This window comes from Protomyctophum parallelum (assembly GCF_964188405.1).
Source record: "Protomyctophum parallelum genome assembly, chromosome: 22".
NCBI classification, from domain to species: domain Eukaryota; kingdom Metazoa; phylum Chordata; class Actinopteri; order Myctophiformes; family Myctophidae; genus Protomyctophum; species Protomyctophum parallelum.
Genome location: NC_139714.1, coordinates 34,874,731 through 34,892,729, shown reverse-complemented (window position 1 = coordinate 34,892,729; position 17,999 = coordinate 34,874,731). Strand labels below are relative to the sequence as shown.

At 41.8% G+C, this 17,999-nt stretch overlaps 2 protein-coding genes across 2 annotated transcripts; one reads left to right on the top strand and one right to left on the bottom strand.

Moving 5' to 3' along the window:
- Positions 1-440: 440 nt before the first annotated feature.
- On the bottom strand, positions 441-15,917 carry tmem209 (transmembrane protein 209). The gene is made up of 16 exons (XM_083757763.1): positions 15,864-15,917; positions 13,984-14,151; positions 12,034-12,092; positions 11,528-11,659; positions 10,921-11,153; positions 10,275-10,479; positions 6,844-7,019; positions 6,311-6,382; positions 5,579-5,675; positions 5,270-5,395; positions 4,243-4,340; positions 3,261-3,375; positions 2,524-2,621; positions 1,571-1,644; positions 607-661; positions 441-549 (listed from the first exon to the last, which is right to left on the bottom strand). Exons 2-15 carry the CDS (start codon positions 14,121-14,123, stop codon positions 607-609), a joined length of 1,680 nt encoding a protein of 559 aa, XP_083613889.1. The 5' UTR covers positions 14,124-14,151; positions 15,864-15,917; the 3' UTR covers positions 441-549.
- A 1,122-nt stretch (positions 15,918-17,039) lies between these two features.
- LOC310853800 (thioredoxin domain-containing protein 9-like) lies at positions 17,040-17,708 on the top strand (the record flags this gene model as incomplete). Its single annotated transcript, XM_083758262.1, has 1 exon — positions 17,040-17,708. The coding sequence occupies one exon, from the start codon at positions 17,040-17,042 to the stop codon at positions 17,706-17,708; it is 669 nt and encodes a 222-aa protein (XP_083614388.1).
- Between the last annotated feature and the right edge of the window lie 291 nt (positions 17,709-17,999).

Below are 17,999 nucleotides of genomic sequence, written 5' to 3'. Positions count from 1 at the left end.
ACTGCGTGAGCTTGTAGATCAGCTATGTTTTGTTGATTTTCTTGCAATGTTTTGAAAATGTGTGAACAGTACGACTGCACCAAACAGGGACGCCAGGTTGAAAGTGGTTAATAGATTCCACAAGTCCTTCAGTGTGCATTTGTCTCATAACAGAGATCTAATGATGATTATGGATGTACGGTGTCTGTGTGAGAGCCTCATCACGGCCCTTTTGTCTCATAACAGAGATCTAATGATGATTATGGATGTACGGTGTCTGTGTGAGAGCCTCATCACGGCCCTTTTGTCTCATAACAGAGATCTAATGATGATTATGGATGTACGGTGTCTGTGTGAGAGCCTCATTATCACGGCCCTTTTATAGGCGCTTGTGCACGGAAAATAGCAGAGCGCGCCACAGCATGACACGCTGTGAGCTTGAAGATATGCTATTTTCAGTGCAGGACAAGACAGTGACACGCGTATAAATCACCCTTTACAACATTGTAGGCCATTCCAAAACCCCACAGGGAATCGTCCTCACACATTCTTCAGGCCAGAGCATCATGACCAGAAGCTGACATGACCAGATGACCAGACCAGAGCATCATGACCAGAGAGCTGCCATCAGTCTCTGAATATCCACAAAATGTTCACCCCAGACAGACCCAGATTCACCCTCCTGCGGAAAGCACAGAAATCAAGTTCTGTTTAATTTGATTTGATATGCAAAAACCTTACAATTTACAAAGGTTACAGCAGATCAAGGATACACACACAGTGTGTATCATTGTGGTCCTCTCACATGCAACTAATAATTCAAAGTGACAAAGTTTAAAAACAGAGCTTAAAGGGATTCTGACATAAAAAAAAAGGTTTTGGAATTGTTGTTTCGTTTGGGTTTTCTAATCTCAATTGCACCCAAAAAACATGAACTTTTAACATTCAGTAGATTTTCTGTGATCTGGGGTTTTCTGGCTCAAACAGGTGCTCACTTACTGCAAATCCCATACTGTATATGTCAATGGGATTTGCCAGCAGATGTCACCGTTTCACTGTGTTGCCTGTTTTCATTGTAGCTCAAAAGGCCCAAAAAACCCCAAAGAAAACTTCAGACCACAGAAAATCCACTGAATGTTCAAAGTTCAGGTTTTTTGGGTGTAATTGATAAAGTCATAAAACCTAAAAGAAAAAAGAAAAAGAAATGAAAATGAATGTCATAAAACCTTTAAACATTTGACCTTTTACAAAGCCAAGCCTGTTGTTTCAATTGCCTCAAAACAGTTGTGAATTTGACACTAATGTCCAGGCTGCTCCACCGAGTAGAACTGAAAGTAAAAGTTCCCTTTCCAACGTTACTTTTAAGTTTGTCATTCTTCAGAAGTTATCTCTTCTGTGATGGAAACCAGCGACTGCAAACTAGCGATCAGCCATTTATAATCCACTGAATAGTGCAGTAGATTGATCAAGTTATTTTCAAATGTTTCATGCCATGACCTGTAGTTTACCCTACTGTTACAGTAAATTGGGATGATTATAGCATTAGATTATATTTGTGTTAAAGAGTATTATAGTAAACCACAGTACTCACCCGAGCATCCCTGACTCCTTGGTTTTGATGACATAGAGGAACATGAGAACAGTGTGGAAAAGATTGTTCCTGCCCTGAAATAACAATCCAAAACAAGTGCAATGTCAGTGCAATGACAATAAAGACGCCGTAAAACATTATGTGACCCCTGTCTATCTTACAGAGGACCAGTGAGCAAGGCACCACTAGTAGCACCACCAGAGTTATGCTGTGTTCGTTCACACAGGCAGCTAAAAAAGGTACAATACTACAAAGCAACACAGAGTATCTGTTGCAGAGTCGCTGTTGACGTTTTGCATAACATGCTCATTTACATTATTAAGCGTGCGCCTGACCAGCAAGGGAAATATAAAGGCTTGGGTTAAAAATAATTGGTGAAAGTAATTAGTTTCCCCCCCCCCCCCCATTACAAGCAGGAATTGTGTGGAGAGAGTGGTCAGACTCAGGTTAAACAACACTAGGGCCCCGGCCGCTGGCGTAGTGGTCTGGGCACCCTATGCTGCAATTAGTTGTAATATATATTTAGTATTCCAAGTCATTAAAGTGATCATTAAAGTGATCTGAAAGTGGGATACGGGGAACTCGAGGGGTCCTTGAGGGGGTTCTAGCAGGTTCCCAGCTGAATGATTGATGGGTAGGAACCAAATGGACCCTTTCTGGTCTATAACTGATGACAAATTATGGGAGCGTACTATTTAAACCTGTGATGTGCCAATAAAATGTATTCTTGATAACACTTGAGAGATGGAACCAAATGGATCCTTACAGGTCTGTGACACAGTGTGTACAAAACTTCAAACGGAACCAAATGGACCCTTGCACGTCTGTAATTCTGAGAGCTATAGGGCGTCCGTGGCCTAATGCACACTAAACTGGTGGGTCCGTGAAATAGAAAAATTGAGAATCACCGTTTCAAGTAAGACATGAGAACTGGTGGTGAGTGAGCTGCTGACCTTGGGGAGGTTGTAGATTTGTCCCTGGTAGATGAGTTGGTAATGCGGAGGGTTGCTACTGCTCTGGTGAATGCAGAACAGGTTCTCATTGCTCACATCTAGGTTAAACATACACATCACACACATTTTAACAATGTATTCATGTCCACATAATAAAGGAGAGCATACAAGGACACAAATATTAAGAGGAACAGTTAAGGTTGTAAGTTAAAGGTATAAGTAACAGTGTCTTTGCCATACGTGGCAGGTACTACTACCACCTGTAGTGTGCTACCAGACTTTCTTTCAGAGTTTAAGACTTTAACACATTCTGGGTATTTTAAACATTACGTTATACTTTAGCTTTTGAAAAATAGCAGATCTACAAGCTGAAAAAAAAGTTTTTAACTCAAATCTTTGCTTTTGGGCGGGGGGTCCCTGGAACTACATATTTTCAGATGGGGGTCCGTGGCCAAATACAGAAAGTTCTGGGGGTCCTTGACATGGAAAAGGCTGAGCACCACTGACATATAAACATAGGTTTTTCAGAAAACAGTCAGTCTTTAGAAGACATTTTGTAGAATCGTCCTCAGGTCTAAATGGGTTAAAACTCATGTAGTCTGAGCCCAGCTTCAGACAAACAAAACGCAGCATCAGACAGAGACAGTTACATTTAGAGGTCCTGTTCCAACTTCCATGTCTTGACTGGGTATGAACTATTTGTGGTCAGAATATCTGTTTGATGGTCCAAATCCTACCAGGTTTGTCCGGGGTGTGGCTGTAGTGCTGGGAGGTGAAGGTCTTTCCATCTGGATATTTAGGGTGTGGAGGCAGTCTGGAGTCCAGGTAGGTACAAACCACATGCGTGAGGATCTGAATGAGAACAAAACAATAAGACAACAATACTGCTTTGAAGAGAGAGAATAAAGGGCTCTTTTGGTGCGGTACAAACAAATTTTTCACATAAAAATAGAAGCTCGGGGGTGCCGGGAAGACATGACCGCTTTTACTCAGTAAAGCCCTCCACTTCGGATCGGAAAAAAAGAAACGGAGACATATTTTTGCTTGCTTACCTTGATCTCGTTTCCATAATATCGCTCGATGGTCCCTCGCGTTCATATTTTGAACGAGAGGCATGTTGAAGTCAGAAATGGAAGAGCTTAGTATATCCATCAGTTCAAAACCGCGGAGAGCGCCATAGATTAGGAGAGACGAGGCATTCTTTCTGCAGCGGTAAACTAGGAAGTGAACGGACCGCGCATGAACGAAAAGCGAAGTGTACGGTGAATATTCTAGAATATTCTTCTCTCGTTTGACATCATTGAAGATGCACTAGGACGTGTACACACACGTCATTGCAACCCGTCGATTGGATTGCTTATGACGCGTGGGCTGAACCAGTTAAAAGGAGAACAGAAAAAGCCCTAGACCTAGGGGCTTGTTTACATTGTGGTTCTGTGTATTCAATCCATTACGACATTTAAAGACATACAGTAACGATTAATGGCCAATTAATAATAAACAAGACATAATGAACACTAGTAGCAATGAATGTATATGTACAGTAAACATCGGCGGGAGGGGGTCAAAAATGAGCTGCTATAGTTGGATTTAAGCACTTCATGCTTCAAAGTGAACTAAACGCAGTGTGAGAGTGTGTGTGTGTGTGTGTGTGTGTGTGTGTGTGTGTGTGTCTGTGTGTGTGTGTGTGTGTGTGTGTGTGTGCGTGCGTGGACTCACAGCACAGTCCGTGGGGAGGTCTGTGTCCCACTTCCTGCCCTTCACATCGCCACCTCCGTTCCAACGGAATGAACTCATACAGCCACTATGTGCCAGCTCTGAAACACACACACACACACACACACACACACACACACACACACACACACACACACACACACACACACACACACACACACACACACACACACACACACACACACACACACACACACACACACACACACACACACACACACAGGGTGAAGAATGTCAAATTATATAACTCATTTAAAGGCGAGGTTGTATACTGTCGTTTAATAATATTGTTCAACTACAGCAAGTGGGCGTGAAAGCACAGCCGAGAGAACATTGACCAGCTGTGCTTACACAGCAGCTGGTAAAAACACGGCCCCCTCACATATTGGAAGGACACCAGATAAAAGGTTGGGTGTTTTCGATTTATCTATCATGGTTAAAATGGAGTTTGAAGTTACAATGGGTTTGAATGAATGAATATCAAATACCTAAATATTGCATGGAGCAACGTAAAAACTCTCTGGGGTCAGGGTGTTCACATAAGCCTGAATAGACTTTTTTTCTTTTTTTTTTAAGTGAAATATCCCTTCAATGTAGCATCGCAATTATTCTACCCACTTTCATCCATTTATAGTTCGGCTATTCAAAAATGTATATTTTAATTTGAACGCAAACTTCTCTTCTGGGGGTCCCTGGCACAGTACATTTTTAGATGGGAGTCTGGGCCAAATACATATCAATTTGGGGGACGTTGGAGAACCACAGACTACAGTACAGTACGTCCTCTGGCGACTGCATTTCCCTCGTGGGACCAGAAAATGTCTCATCTTATCTTAATCCCCATAAAAGGACCCCATCCCAAATTGATACGTTTTGCTAACTCTATCATTTGATTAACCCATTCAGGGCGGGAACCCCTTTTGGTATTTTAAGCATGATGTTATACTTCAGCTATTGAAAAAATAGCGTGCCGTGCTACGAGCTTGTAGGTGTGGCTGTGTGGACATACCCTTTATCCTGTCCACCAGGTACTCCTGGTTGGGGGAGATGTCCAGGTATTGGACGATGGCGTTCATGGTGGGGATGGAGGAGGCTTTCACCAGGGCAGCCTGCTTCAAACTGCTAATGCTGGTCTCTGGTGGGTGAACAGAAACAAATAATGATTACAAACTAGGGCCATTATGATTAGTCTACTTTGTTTCTGAAAACTTGCTTTTTTTGTAGCTTGACCACAAGTGGGCAGGGTAGTACAAGAACATTTTGTACAAGAAAGTGTAGTACAAGAAATAATGAAATGAAGGTGGCATCATGCACTTACCTCCCACCTGGAGCTCTGGACAGCCTATTCTCCTGAGCTGACTGTTGACTGAGTCCATCTCCTTCACCAGAGGTACCAGGATGGTGTCACTTATCCACTGAGAGAGAGAGAGAGAGACACACAGACACACTTATGTTATGTTTGCATGTATTGATCTGACTTGTTTTTCTTTTGCTTGTCTTGTTTTCTTTCCTTCCTGTTTTTAAGCTGTACAGCACTTTGGTCGACCATTGGTCGTTGAGTATACTTGTGAGGACATCAACATTTCCATTTTCTACATTGTAGATTCTACAAGCTCGCAACTCATCGTGAGCTTGCACATCTATTTCAAGTGCTCGACACTGCCATGTACCCAAGTAATAATTACACACAAGAGCCATTTCATTACATGTTTTGCTACTTGTTTTATGTAGAGTAATAATGTTCTTATCCAGAGTGGCATATCAGTGATTCAACCCATTTCCTACCATACCAACATTACAAGCAAAAACAGTTATCGATTGCATGTTCAGAGCCATACTGAACACATGCCCTGAACAAGGAAAGGCTGTGGGTTACAGATAAGTGATAACATTCGGTCTGATTCAGATCAATAAGGTGGATTTAGTGTAGACTCAGCGCCAGTGCCACTTATTGGTCTAATCTCTCATCGTTCATGGATACTACTTTTCTGGTAGATACTGTACATGTTTGAATAAATGTATCGACACACCACATGTACGGAATACTCACGTTTCTCAGCTTGGCCGTCCAGCTGTCGATGCGATCCACCACGGGTCGACTAGTGGTGATTCTGGCCCACACCTGCACAAGAGCAAGGACATTAAAACAGGCAGTGTCATGAACCCCTTTATAAAGATTGGTCTGGCACTCCTGGCGTCCTCTGTTTGAAGTATATGTCGCCCACCCGAGAGTTGTGGGTGACCAATCGGAGCCCACTATTCAAAGTGAGACTATTTTGCTGGGACGTTGGAATCCGTTTGTAACCGCCCCCTGGAAATACATCTCCCACACCGAAGTATATACTGTACAGTATATAGCCAAAATAAAAAATGACCGGTTTTAATGGGTTAAAGAGGGGAAAACATATGCAGTGATGTTTCTTTTCTTTTGATTTATTGATTTGACGATATGGAGCCATCTTTTCCTCTCTTCTTTGACAAATGAACATTAGCCACCCGTCAATTTGGACTGTAACTTGGGATGGGGATGACTGAAGAAAAACATTTGAGATGAATCCGTTATTACAATTCCGCCCCACTGACCTCCTCTGCAGCCTGTTTGGAGCCCAGGTCGGTGTCATCTTTGAGGGCGGAGGGCGCCTGTGAGCGGCAGGCCAGCTGGTACTGGAACTTCCTCAGACTCTGGGCGTAGTCCCCCACCGAACGGTTGTAGTTCCAGAAGGTAGGGCTGTGAGTCGGAGACGAGGACTCTGGACTTCCTGGAGAGAAGATATAATAATAATGACGCACACAGTAAAATCCTCAGCATTCATTTAAAGATCTTTGTTGAGGTTTTCCAAACAGGATTGTTTAGGAAAGGGGTTGGTCTCACAAATGTATGGTATACTAGAAGGGTTTCATAAAGATGACTCGGAGAAAATAAGACAAAAATGGACCTTCAAGTGGAAATCTCAGAATGGATTGGGGTTTAATATGTTCCAAGGCACAAACACAAACTATCAATACTAGATTAAGACTAATTCAGTATAATTGGATAATGAGAACTTACATAACCCCGGATTTATGTTATAAATGTGGGGAACATAAAGGTACACTGTTCCACTGTTTATGGGAATGTGAGGAGATTAAAACATTCTGGAGGTCTGTGGTCCATTATGTCTCTCAGATTACGTCAGGTCCAGTTCCTCTTTGTCCTAAATTATGTATACTCAGTATTTATCCATTAAATTGTACACTAAATAGTAATGAAAAAATAATGACCGACCTTTGCCTGTTACAGGCCAGACGCTCAATTGCGCTAGAATGTAAATGCCCCTACGATCGGCTTTTGGCTGAGGAACTTAACAACCTGTTTGGCACATGAGAAACTAACATATGTAATTAGGAAGAAACCTGCGGTATTCTATAAGATATGGGAGAAGTTCTTGGACTTCATTAAGCGAGGTGATATTGAAGAGGCTTTGGATGTATAGTGGTTAATTGGAGTAGTCAGCTATGGGGTGGGGGTAGGGAACTGTGACGGATATTGTGTATTTGTTTGGTTAACTGTATGTAATGTGTTTTATTTTCGTTTTATTTTTCGTTTTGTCATTATTTATTTATTTTTGTGTTCTGTATTTATTATTGTCAAAACATTTCGTGATAATATTTTATTTGTATTTGTGCTGCCATGGGGATGTGGGGGGGAAAAATATATGTCAATTGTTTTGAAAATACTTCTTTGTACTGTAAAAGAAATCAATAAACATATGTTTAAAAAAGAAAGAAATATCTTTGTTGGGTAGAAACGATAGGTTTTTTTATTTATTAGTTAAAGCTGAGTGTTTGTTCAGTAACAGGGGTCTCCCCATCTATGCAGCTCTTTAACACTAATTATGCTATTGACGTCTTTAGAATCCAAACCACGGGGTGCCTTTCATATAAAACAATATTACCAGTATAAAAATCCTTCTTCAGCGATCCTAGACCGGTTTTGCGCAAGCGCACTGCCGCTCACTTCCTTGTTTATGGGCCAACAAAAGTTGCTCATAACTCTAGTTCTCCAGTTCCTTTCCCCTCCATCAGGCGCCCCAGCTGGCCAGGGGGAGGTAGTTTAGAGACCTGCATGATTTTTGTGAGGGTACCTACCCTAGGGGACACGGGGAGAACATGTGAGGGTACCTACCCTAGGGGACACGGGGAGAACATGCAAACTCCACATAGAAAGGCCCTTTTGCCAACCCCACCTAGGGTACGGGCACTGATGACGCGAAGGAGGGAACACGCACCCAGTGTCCCCAGCGGGAATCGAACCCAGGACCTTCTAGTTGTGAGACAACAGCACTGCCGACTGCCACCATGCCACTGCGGTCATTCCTGACTTAACCCATTCTGACCGGGCACCCATTTTGGTGTCAGCATCATGTTATGCTTTAGCTATTTAAAAATAGCAGATCTACAAGCTCATATCGTGCCACCGAGTGTCGCGATACGAGCTTGTAGGTCTGCTATTTTTGAAAAATCGAAGAGCGACTGACATTTTTAGAATCTGATCTCAGGTCAGAATGGGTTAATCAGACCAGTGTGTGTCCGGCGGAAACCTCGTATGAATCTGATCTCAGGTCAGAATGGGTTGGCAAGCAACTCGTTTGGAATGTTAACGCTTCTAGAGAGACATAAGACGAGGTAGTGTGAGGTACTAAGGGAAAGTTATGCCTCCCGGTTTTGGGGGGTAATGAAAGGCGGGGCTTTTCAGAGTAAAACCTGTCTCATCTTCCTGGCACTCTAGCGCCTTGTTAATAAACATAAAATACATTTTCTTGTGGGTAGCTAATTTCAGCCAACAAGGAGGGAGTACCCAATTATCAGCTTCAATTTCGCAGTGTTCCAGTTTCAATTTTACTCATTTATTTGCATCATCACTTCTTCATCCTGAATCATGCACGAGTTCTCTCACCTGATTGGATAAAATTGTCATCCCAAACTGAAAATGAATTTTCTGCTTGTAAAGGTTGAAGCAAATGGACCCACTTGTGCACTCGCTATGACACATTTTAAGCTTGTAGCCAACTAGCCATGCTATTTTTTAATATTGAAAATATTTGAAATTTATTATAGACCCCTATAATGATGCACAAAATAGGGGCCAACTTGGCCACTTCTTGTGTTTAACCCATTCTGAACGGGAACCCCTTTTGGTGTTAGCATTATGTTATGCTTTAGCTATTGGAAAAATAGCAGATCTACAAGCTCATAGCGCACCACTCATGGACTAACTGGGTGGTTTTTTTTTTTTTTTTTTTTTTTGCGGCTTACGCCTTTTATAGATTTTTTAAGGGACAGATAGTAGGCTGACAGGAAACGGGAGAGAGATGGGGGGATGACATGCGGTAAAGGCCGTGTCGGGTTCGGGAGTCGAACCCGCGGCACACCGCGACTGGATCACCAGTCCGGTGCCCAGACCGTTACGCTACGGCCTGGGCCTAACTGGGTGTTCTTGTGATGCTTTTTGTTAGGCGTGTTCGCACGGGACATCATTTCGCCTAGGACCTGCTTCGGACCAATGATTGGGCAACACTGTAGCAATGTGGTTCTTTCTGATTGGCCAGAGAAAGACACGCCGCAGATATGGAAGGTTAGTGTACGAACTGCAACGTTGCTATTTTATAGAACCAGTGTTCTAAACCAATGTTCTAAATCTTAACAGTTTTCGGAAAAAACATATGTTTCTATTATATAGCTAAAATGATAGATGCTTTCCTGATTTTAACGGGTTAAAACCCATTCTGGGCGGGAACCCCTTTTGGTGTTAGCATTATGTTACAGTATGCTTTAGCTATTTGAAAAATAGCAGATCTACAAGATCTACGAGCTTGTAGGTCTGCTATTTTTGAAAAATCGAAGAACGACTGACACAGAAACATAGTTTTTTCAGAAAACTGTCAGGATGTAGAAGACATTTATAGAATCTGAGCTCAGGTCAAAATGGGTTAAAGCAACATTGCCCAACACTACAGCGGTTTACGATCACTAACCCAGCTGACTGCGGTGGTTCTTCTCCTCCTCGGCACGGAGGAACCGCTCCAGGGTTTTCAGGTCCTCCATGTAGTCCTCCTTCCCCCCGGGGGAGCTGAACACAGAGGGAGAGGTGCGGTAGCGAGCCCGCACCCCGGAGCCCTCGGCGGGACCCAGGCTGCTGGGGTACGGCGAGGACCCGGGCGACGGGCTGTAGTTCAACACCTGGCGGGAGAAAACCACACACACACACACACACACACACACACACACACACACACACACACACACACACACACACACACACACGGCGGAGGAGTTGGTCGGTTGTGAAATGTTTACATTTTACACTGAAATGACAACATTGCACTACTTTGAACTTTCCATCTGATATAAGGTTACTTTAACAGTAAAAGCTTGTCATTTTAGATTTTTGCGTTGGCTAGCAGATATACAAGCTCACAGCGCGTCACTTCGTGCCACACTGCAAGCTTGCACATCAGCTATTTTTTTAATTTTGAATGATGAAATCCTGAAAGTGTGAGAACTACTGATTTAGAAGGCATTTGTAGAATCGCCCTCAGACAACAATCATTTGCCAGCACTGACAAGATGAGTGCACCAAGATCAACTTCCATCTCTCTACCGCACAATGAACGAACCCACCTTTCCAAAGGGCAGCGAGGGGGAGAAGACCCCTCCTCCGGTGCTGCTCGGTGTGGACGGGCTTCCCAGCGGGGGGCTGTAGCCAGGGACACAGCTGGGGGAGAATTTGGGGCTGGCGGTGGGGGGCCGTGAGGGGCTAAAGCTCAGGACGTTCTGGCCCTGCATGGGGGAAGACTGGGCAGGGGCCGGAGTCTCCGCCTTGGCCGGTTTCTGAGGAGGGGAGGCCTGGATACCTGGCAGTGGTCGACAGTAACAACGAACATTTACTTGAATACCATACTGAACAGAGCAAGCTGATGACTTTCACTCCACTAGCAAGGCACTCTTGGGACTCAAACTAAATTGGTAGCTGGGCCAGGCAGATAATGACAATGAACACATATACAAAAGAAATGAGTGACTGGCACCATAATTGAAATGTACTATGCCAAAAGGTTTAACAAATTTAAATAGTGATATAGCTCATCTACAAGCTCACCATTTTTTTATATATTTGAAAATGTATAATATAAACCTTTCAGTGATTTTGTAAAAACTGTGACAGGCCTAGTGATCGATCAATAAATGCATGATTAATTACATTTAAATTATTCTACGAGGCTCTTACCCGAGTTTCGTAGGCCCAGAAGCGCATGCTGTTGAGGGGTTACAGCGATGGTAGCAGGGGCCATAGTGTATCGGAAGTACTTCCAGAAATCAAACAGGGCGTTGAGGCTAAACACAGCAGCCAGGGCTAGTTCTGTGGGACAAGACAGAGAGAGAAATAGGCCTCTGCACAACTAGACACAATATAATAATGTAAATGTGCTATTACAGCTATTCTGGAAGAATCCCTGATTTTGAAAATGTTCACTTATAAACGACACACGTCATGAACTAAACTTGTAGGGAACAAAGCAGGCCACGTACGGTTTAAGCAGTTAACCCATTTAGGCCTGACGTCGAAATAAATAAAAAAGTATTCTGAAAGAATATATATATTCAAAGATTCGTGGCGCATTTTCACGATTTTTCTAAAATAGCAGACCTACAAGCTTGTATAAGTATAACATAATGCTTAGTTAAAACACCAAAAGGGGTTCCCACCCAGAATGGGTTAAGAGAAGCACTCACCAATGTACCAGATGGGCCAGTAGGAGATGTTGTAATATCGGCTCAGCAGCTTCCCAGACCTAAGGAAAACAATTTAAAAAGACTATCGTGGCTATTGGGCAAAAACCTTGTATGTCCATATTTTCGATTAAAAGAATATAAATAAAATAAAGCTAAAGAGTTTGTGAGTTTTATAAATATGTAACCGATGACTAACAAGAGCTTATGAATAAATAACAACTACACTGAATCCATTGGAACAGGTTTTTCAAAAACTCATTTTTGTTTCCAGCCTAACAGAATGTTCACTGTGTGGGTTGAGGGAAGAGATGACACCAGGTACAGCACTGAATCAGAGATACTGCGAAATTAAAGGTATATTCAGTGATTTCACTCAAAAAACCTTAGGTTTCGTTTTTGGCTGTGGGACCCAGCCTTTCGTCCAATCAGGATAGAGAGTCAAAAACGAAACCTAAGGTTTTTTGACCCCCAGGGGTTAACTGGGGACAGGGAGGAACTCCTTATATGGCCAGCACACTCTATAGTAGGGAGGATTATCACAACAAAACAAAAAAATAAGTGATATTTGAATTAAGTGAAATCACTGAATATACCTTTAAAGAGTGTGCAGTGCACTGTGCAGGGAGCAAAAAGAATCTCACGACTCAAAAGGTTTTGTTTGGCCCAAGTTTTGTGATTTGTGAAACAGCGTGAAAGGAAGCCCTCTCACAGCAGATAAAGGCAAAACTTGTGACTGTGTGTGACCTTTGCGTCTATGAAATATCAGAGACCATTAGAGTTTTATGGAAATGGCATTCTGGAACATGTATTCTATTGCTATTGACTCATTCTGATATTCTTAACACTTTAAAATAGAATTACTGAAATAGTTTCTGGCGACTGAGAACTTTAACCCATTCATTCCGTATCATTTTAGATATAAAGTAATAATAGTTTGACATTGAACAACCACTGATATAGCAACAGAAACCACTACAATTATTTAGCAACTTTAGTTACTAGTTACTTTGTAGATTTTGATTATAATTACAAAACATACATTAACCACTGTTACACATTTTGGCTACTTTCAAAAGATTATTATACATTTGAACTTTTTGCACTTTTAATTTAATATGATATCGATACTTTAGTACTTTTACTCCAAGTAAGTTTTGATTACCATACTCTTACTCGTAACGGAGTGGTTCTACATTGCAGCATTGATACTTGTACACTTGAGTAACAAATGCGAGTACTTTTGTCCACCACTGATCGTTGAGTGCGTGCCATAGACATAGACTATAAAAAATATGGACAAAGTGTTCCCCGGGTCTAACATGGACGTAAAATGAAGCCTGTTATTCCTGCACTGTAAGTCGCCATCTTTCTAGATCCGTTTGGGCCCAGCTGACAACGAGGCGGGACTTCCCCCCTTCTTCTCCGTTGGTTTTTATTTTGACTCGAGTGGGAGGGGACTCCCGATCATAGAATGTAACGGTAGCCACGCCCCTCAGAACATACGCGACTTTATGGTAATTTATTTTATAAATGGGACCATAATTTTCCAAAAAGAATATTATGACATTAGAAATGAGACTTTAAACTAGTGACTGGAAGCAGAAAGTATTCATGACCATGTTTATTAAGGTAATACAGTCTAGGTGAAGTTGGGCCAAAATACATGGGCCTCTATGGAGCTATGGGTTTTTCTGGGTCCAATGACAGCACCACAACAGGCCATTATATGAACTTTCAGGAGTTTCAGGCTTCACAAAATATCTGTCTGACTGCCCCCCTGGTGCGTGCGCAGGTTTCACATGGCGGCGGACGGCGGCTTACATTTCAGTGTAAATCATTCACATGGCGGCGGACGGCGGCTTACATTTCAGTGTAAATCATTCACATGGCGGCGGACGGCGGCTTACATTTCAGTGTAAATCATTCACATGGCGGCGGACGGCGGCTTACATTTCAGTGTAAATCATTCCGGCCAGGGAGACGTTGAGCACGGCCCACGCCAGAACCACCTGGCGGGCCTGCTCCTCCCGCCGCAGTCTCATCGTCCGGTCGATGAGCGCCGACACGCCGTCCTTCGGGGGGGTGAACATGACCTCGGCACGCAGTCCTCCACAACCTCTGAAAATGCACAGAGCTTAGTGTCAGACCCCTGCACCCTACCTTCCTTAACCCATTTAGGACTATTCCGATTCTAAGAAATGCCTTCTAAATACTGAAGTTTTGAGAATTTCCTAATTAAAAATGACAAAAATGTTACTTATGCTGCCAACATACGGTACATTGCAACAAGAACCCCGGTTCCCGTCCTGAAGGGGTAAAACACCAAAAGGGGTTCTCTGCCCAGAATGGGTTGCACTTTACAGTACACTCAGAGACTAAATGTTTTTATAATCGTCATGCCATAAAAAAAAACGCCCTAACAACCAAGTTCACATTATTTTCCTGTGGTACTACTACTGGTGTCTTGTAATGATTTTGTCAAATTGTCTATTACAAAATAGCATTCTGTGGGCCCATCATTATTAGGATACTGTTATTTATCGATTCAAAAGAATGTTCGTGGGCCAGTAGCTAAACATTTTCCTCAATGTCTACACCTCACCTGCCTGTTACTGAACAAATAATGCTAAAGATTATAATTCATTCATAATCACTTTTTAACAAAAAACATTGTTTTAACCAACAAAACAAATATCACTTGTTACAGCATCTATTCTCCAGACCAACTTAGCATAAATGTGTAAAAGGAAACCTGTTATCTAGCATTTAAACATGGATCCAATAATAATATCATTGAAAAGTGTCTGTCTACATAACATTCAGTTGAGCAATGAGCAGAGCACATTCCGTGCTCATACGGACAGACCATAGGACAGACATACACACAAAGCAAGCTGCCTCAGAAAGCATACAAGAAATACAGTACTACTACATTCAAGTTCTGGACCTTTGGTATAGATGTTTGAATACAAAATAATTATAAAAATCCGGCCGTCACTGACTCATCAGATGGTAATGAAATGTATGTATCTTGATATGAAGATAAGGGCCATATACTATACATGTCACACGTGTATATATATCAGATCACCTGCATGTCTGTGACCATAGTTTATCAAAAATAAAGTTGTTCTCAAAATGTCATATACGGAGGTGTCTGGGGTTACTTATAGCATCAAAATAAGTTTACGCACTTTATCCTACATCAGGTTGAAGATAATAACATGCTCACAAGTCACAACATGACCCATTGTGACACATTGTGCTAGACACAAATAATAATAATAATAATAATAAAAAAGTACTTTACAAGTGCCTCAAAAAATTTATGTCAAGCCCTGCCTGTCATTAACATGAACACATGTTATCCTCAGATGGATACAGGACAGGTACTATAGGCCGGGGACATCCATCATCTGGGTACAATTGTCTATTTTGTCCAAAATGTTTATCCAAACTTTCATTTTTTTTAATGATGCTGTGAACCTGCACGGTACAATATCAGACTTATCCAAATCCTTCACCTGCTTGTTTATGCCCCAGAATTACTGGATTTTGTATCAATTTCTAGCAATTGTAGAAATGTTTGACCTAAATTGCCGAATGTTTAAGCATTGTATACTTTACTTAAACGGAGGCTGACATGCTTCCATTGCTGGATGCTGGTTAGCCACCGTTAGCTGATACGTAAACACAGTGGAAGTTGCCAGGAAAACAGAGTCGAGGTCAGGCTTGCATCGCACATCGTGTACATTTTTAACGGACACATGGATACGTTAACATTAGTACAGTATTAGGTATATTATTAGTATTCATTCATCATTTCATACCGCGTTGTGATGGAAGGAAACAGCGGCACTGCATCAGTTTGTACTTCACCCGGAAGGAAAATGTCAAGAACTACACCTAATACTTCCGGTGGAAATAAACGTCACTGTTTTTGTAGTTCAACCATGAGTTCAACTTTTGCAGGTTATATTTCATTTTTGCACCAACAAAAATGAAAGCCTGGTACCGAGGCTATAATGCAGGTAGCCTATATGAAAATAAATCAATTTATAATATTATATTTGCGCGCACACACACACACACACACACACACACACACACACACACACACACACCATGAATTCCTGTTCTGTTCTTTTTGGCTATATATCAGTGTCTATTTGTACGTCTCTAAATGTTTTGAACAAGGTGGACCCTCTTGTAAACAAGTGTAATGCTTTATTGGGTCGTCCACTCACAGTTAACAGTCTTTGTATTGAGTTGTGCCTGAAATGTACTGTAATTCTGCAAACTCTTAATAAATATTTCAATCAATCAAAAGGGGGGTGAAATTATAACAGGCAGTTTCTGCTGTCAAAAAACACTTTTTGAAATACACTTGTGCTTTCCAAGGTGGGGCCCTAAAGATGAATACAAAATCAATATCAACATCTTAAAACTAAAATGTTGAATTGTGGGTTTGAGCTCGCATGCCCTTTTGATGTAAATAAATCAAGCCACCTTAATTTAAGTGACATATGCAAAAATATATATATATATATATATATATATATATATATATATATATATATATATATATATATATTCTTTTTTTCCTTATTTTTTAATTAAATATCCTTTAAGGGCATGTCATGTGCTCTACCTGCACAGCTTTTGTGATCTACTGGTAGATCTACCATTTGGGCACCCCTGCTCTATAGAAAGGCACAATGGCGTGTTTATTTATATTGGGGTCCTCCATTTTTAATTCATCAGAAATCTTTGTGAACATACAAATATTATACAGCACAGTACTCAGATACATACAGTATATAGCCTGTACTGTACTGCCCACCTTGTCCAATCGAAGAAGATCAAAGGAGTGTCGTATGACTGTCGTAATATAATGTGTTTATAAAGGGGTCACTCATAGAGTCTGGACCTCAACTGTGCATGACCTTAACTTGTTGTTTTCCCTGTTGCACTTAGTGGCGGAATAGCTCTCACAGTGTAAGATTATGGAAAGTCAGCAGCAGATCATAGCTAAGGTGTTGGAGCAGTCTGCAAAGTTGATCGAGGAACAGGTGGATGCTCAATTGAGAGAATTGGACCAATTGGGTGAAGAGGAATTGGACAAATTGAGGGAAAGGCGCCTGGACGCCCTCAAGAAAGCCCAGAAACAGAAGCAAGAGTGGCTGGCTAACGGCCATGGAGAATACAGAGAAATCCCCAGTGAGAAAGACTTTTTCAACGAGGCCAAGGTAAGCAAGAAGATGGTCTGTCATTTCTACAATGACTCCACAATCAAATGCCAAATCTTTGACAAACACTTGGCTATCCTGGCCAAGAAGCATATTGAAACCAAATTCCTCAAGCTGAAAGTGGAGAAAGCCCCTTTCCTTTCACAGAGGCTGCGGCTCAAGACCATTCCTACCCTGGCCCTACTGATCGATGGCAAAACCACAGACTATGTTGCTGGATTCTCCGACCTCGGAAATACAGATGAGTTTTCCACAGAGATGCTGGAATGGAGACTTGCGCGTGCAGATGTGATTAACTACACCGGAGACCGATTGAAGCCTCCGTCACAGACTCAGACACAGAAGTCAGCCTCTATATTCAAAAGGGTGGAGAAGACAATCCGAGGTAGAGACAATGATTCAGATTCAGGTTCTGAAGAGGACTAGAATGCGCTGCCAATCTTCTGCAAATAGTTTGCGGAAAACAAGCGTTGCTTTTGTCAACACAATTGATATGTAACTTATATTATTATATATATATATATATAATCAACAGAAGGATTGAGAATATAATATGATCTGCCATTATGGTCGCCACACCAAGCAAGGGCCATGTGTGGCCCCAGGGCCACTGTGAGTGCTCACTGTTTTACACAAAGCCACATGTTGGAGAGTTTAGCACCACTCAAAAACAAAAAAGGACAAAATCTGTAGGAGTGATATCAAAAAATGTGTTTT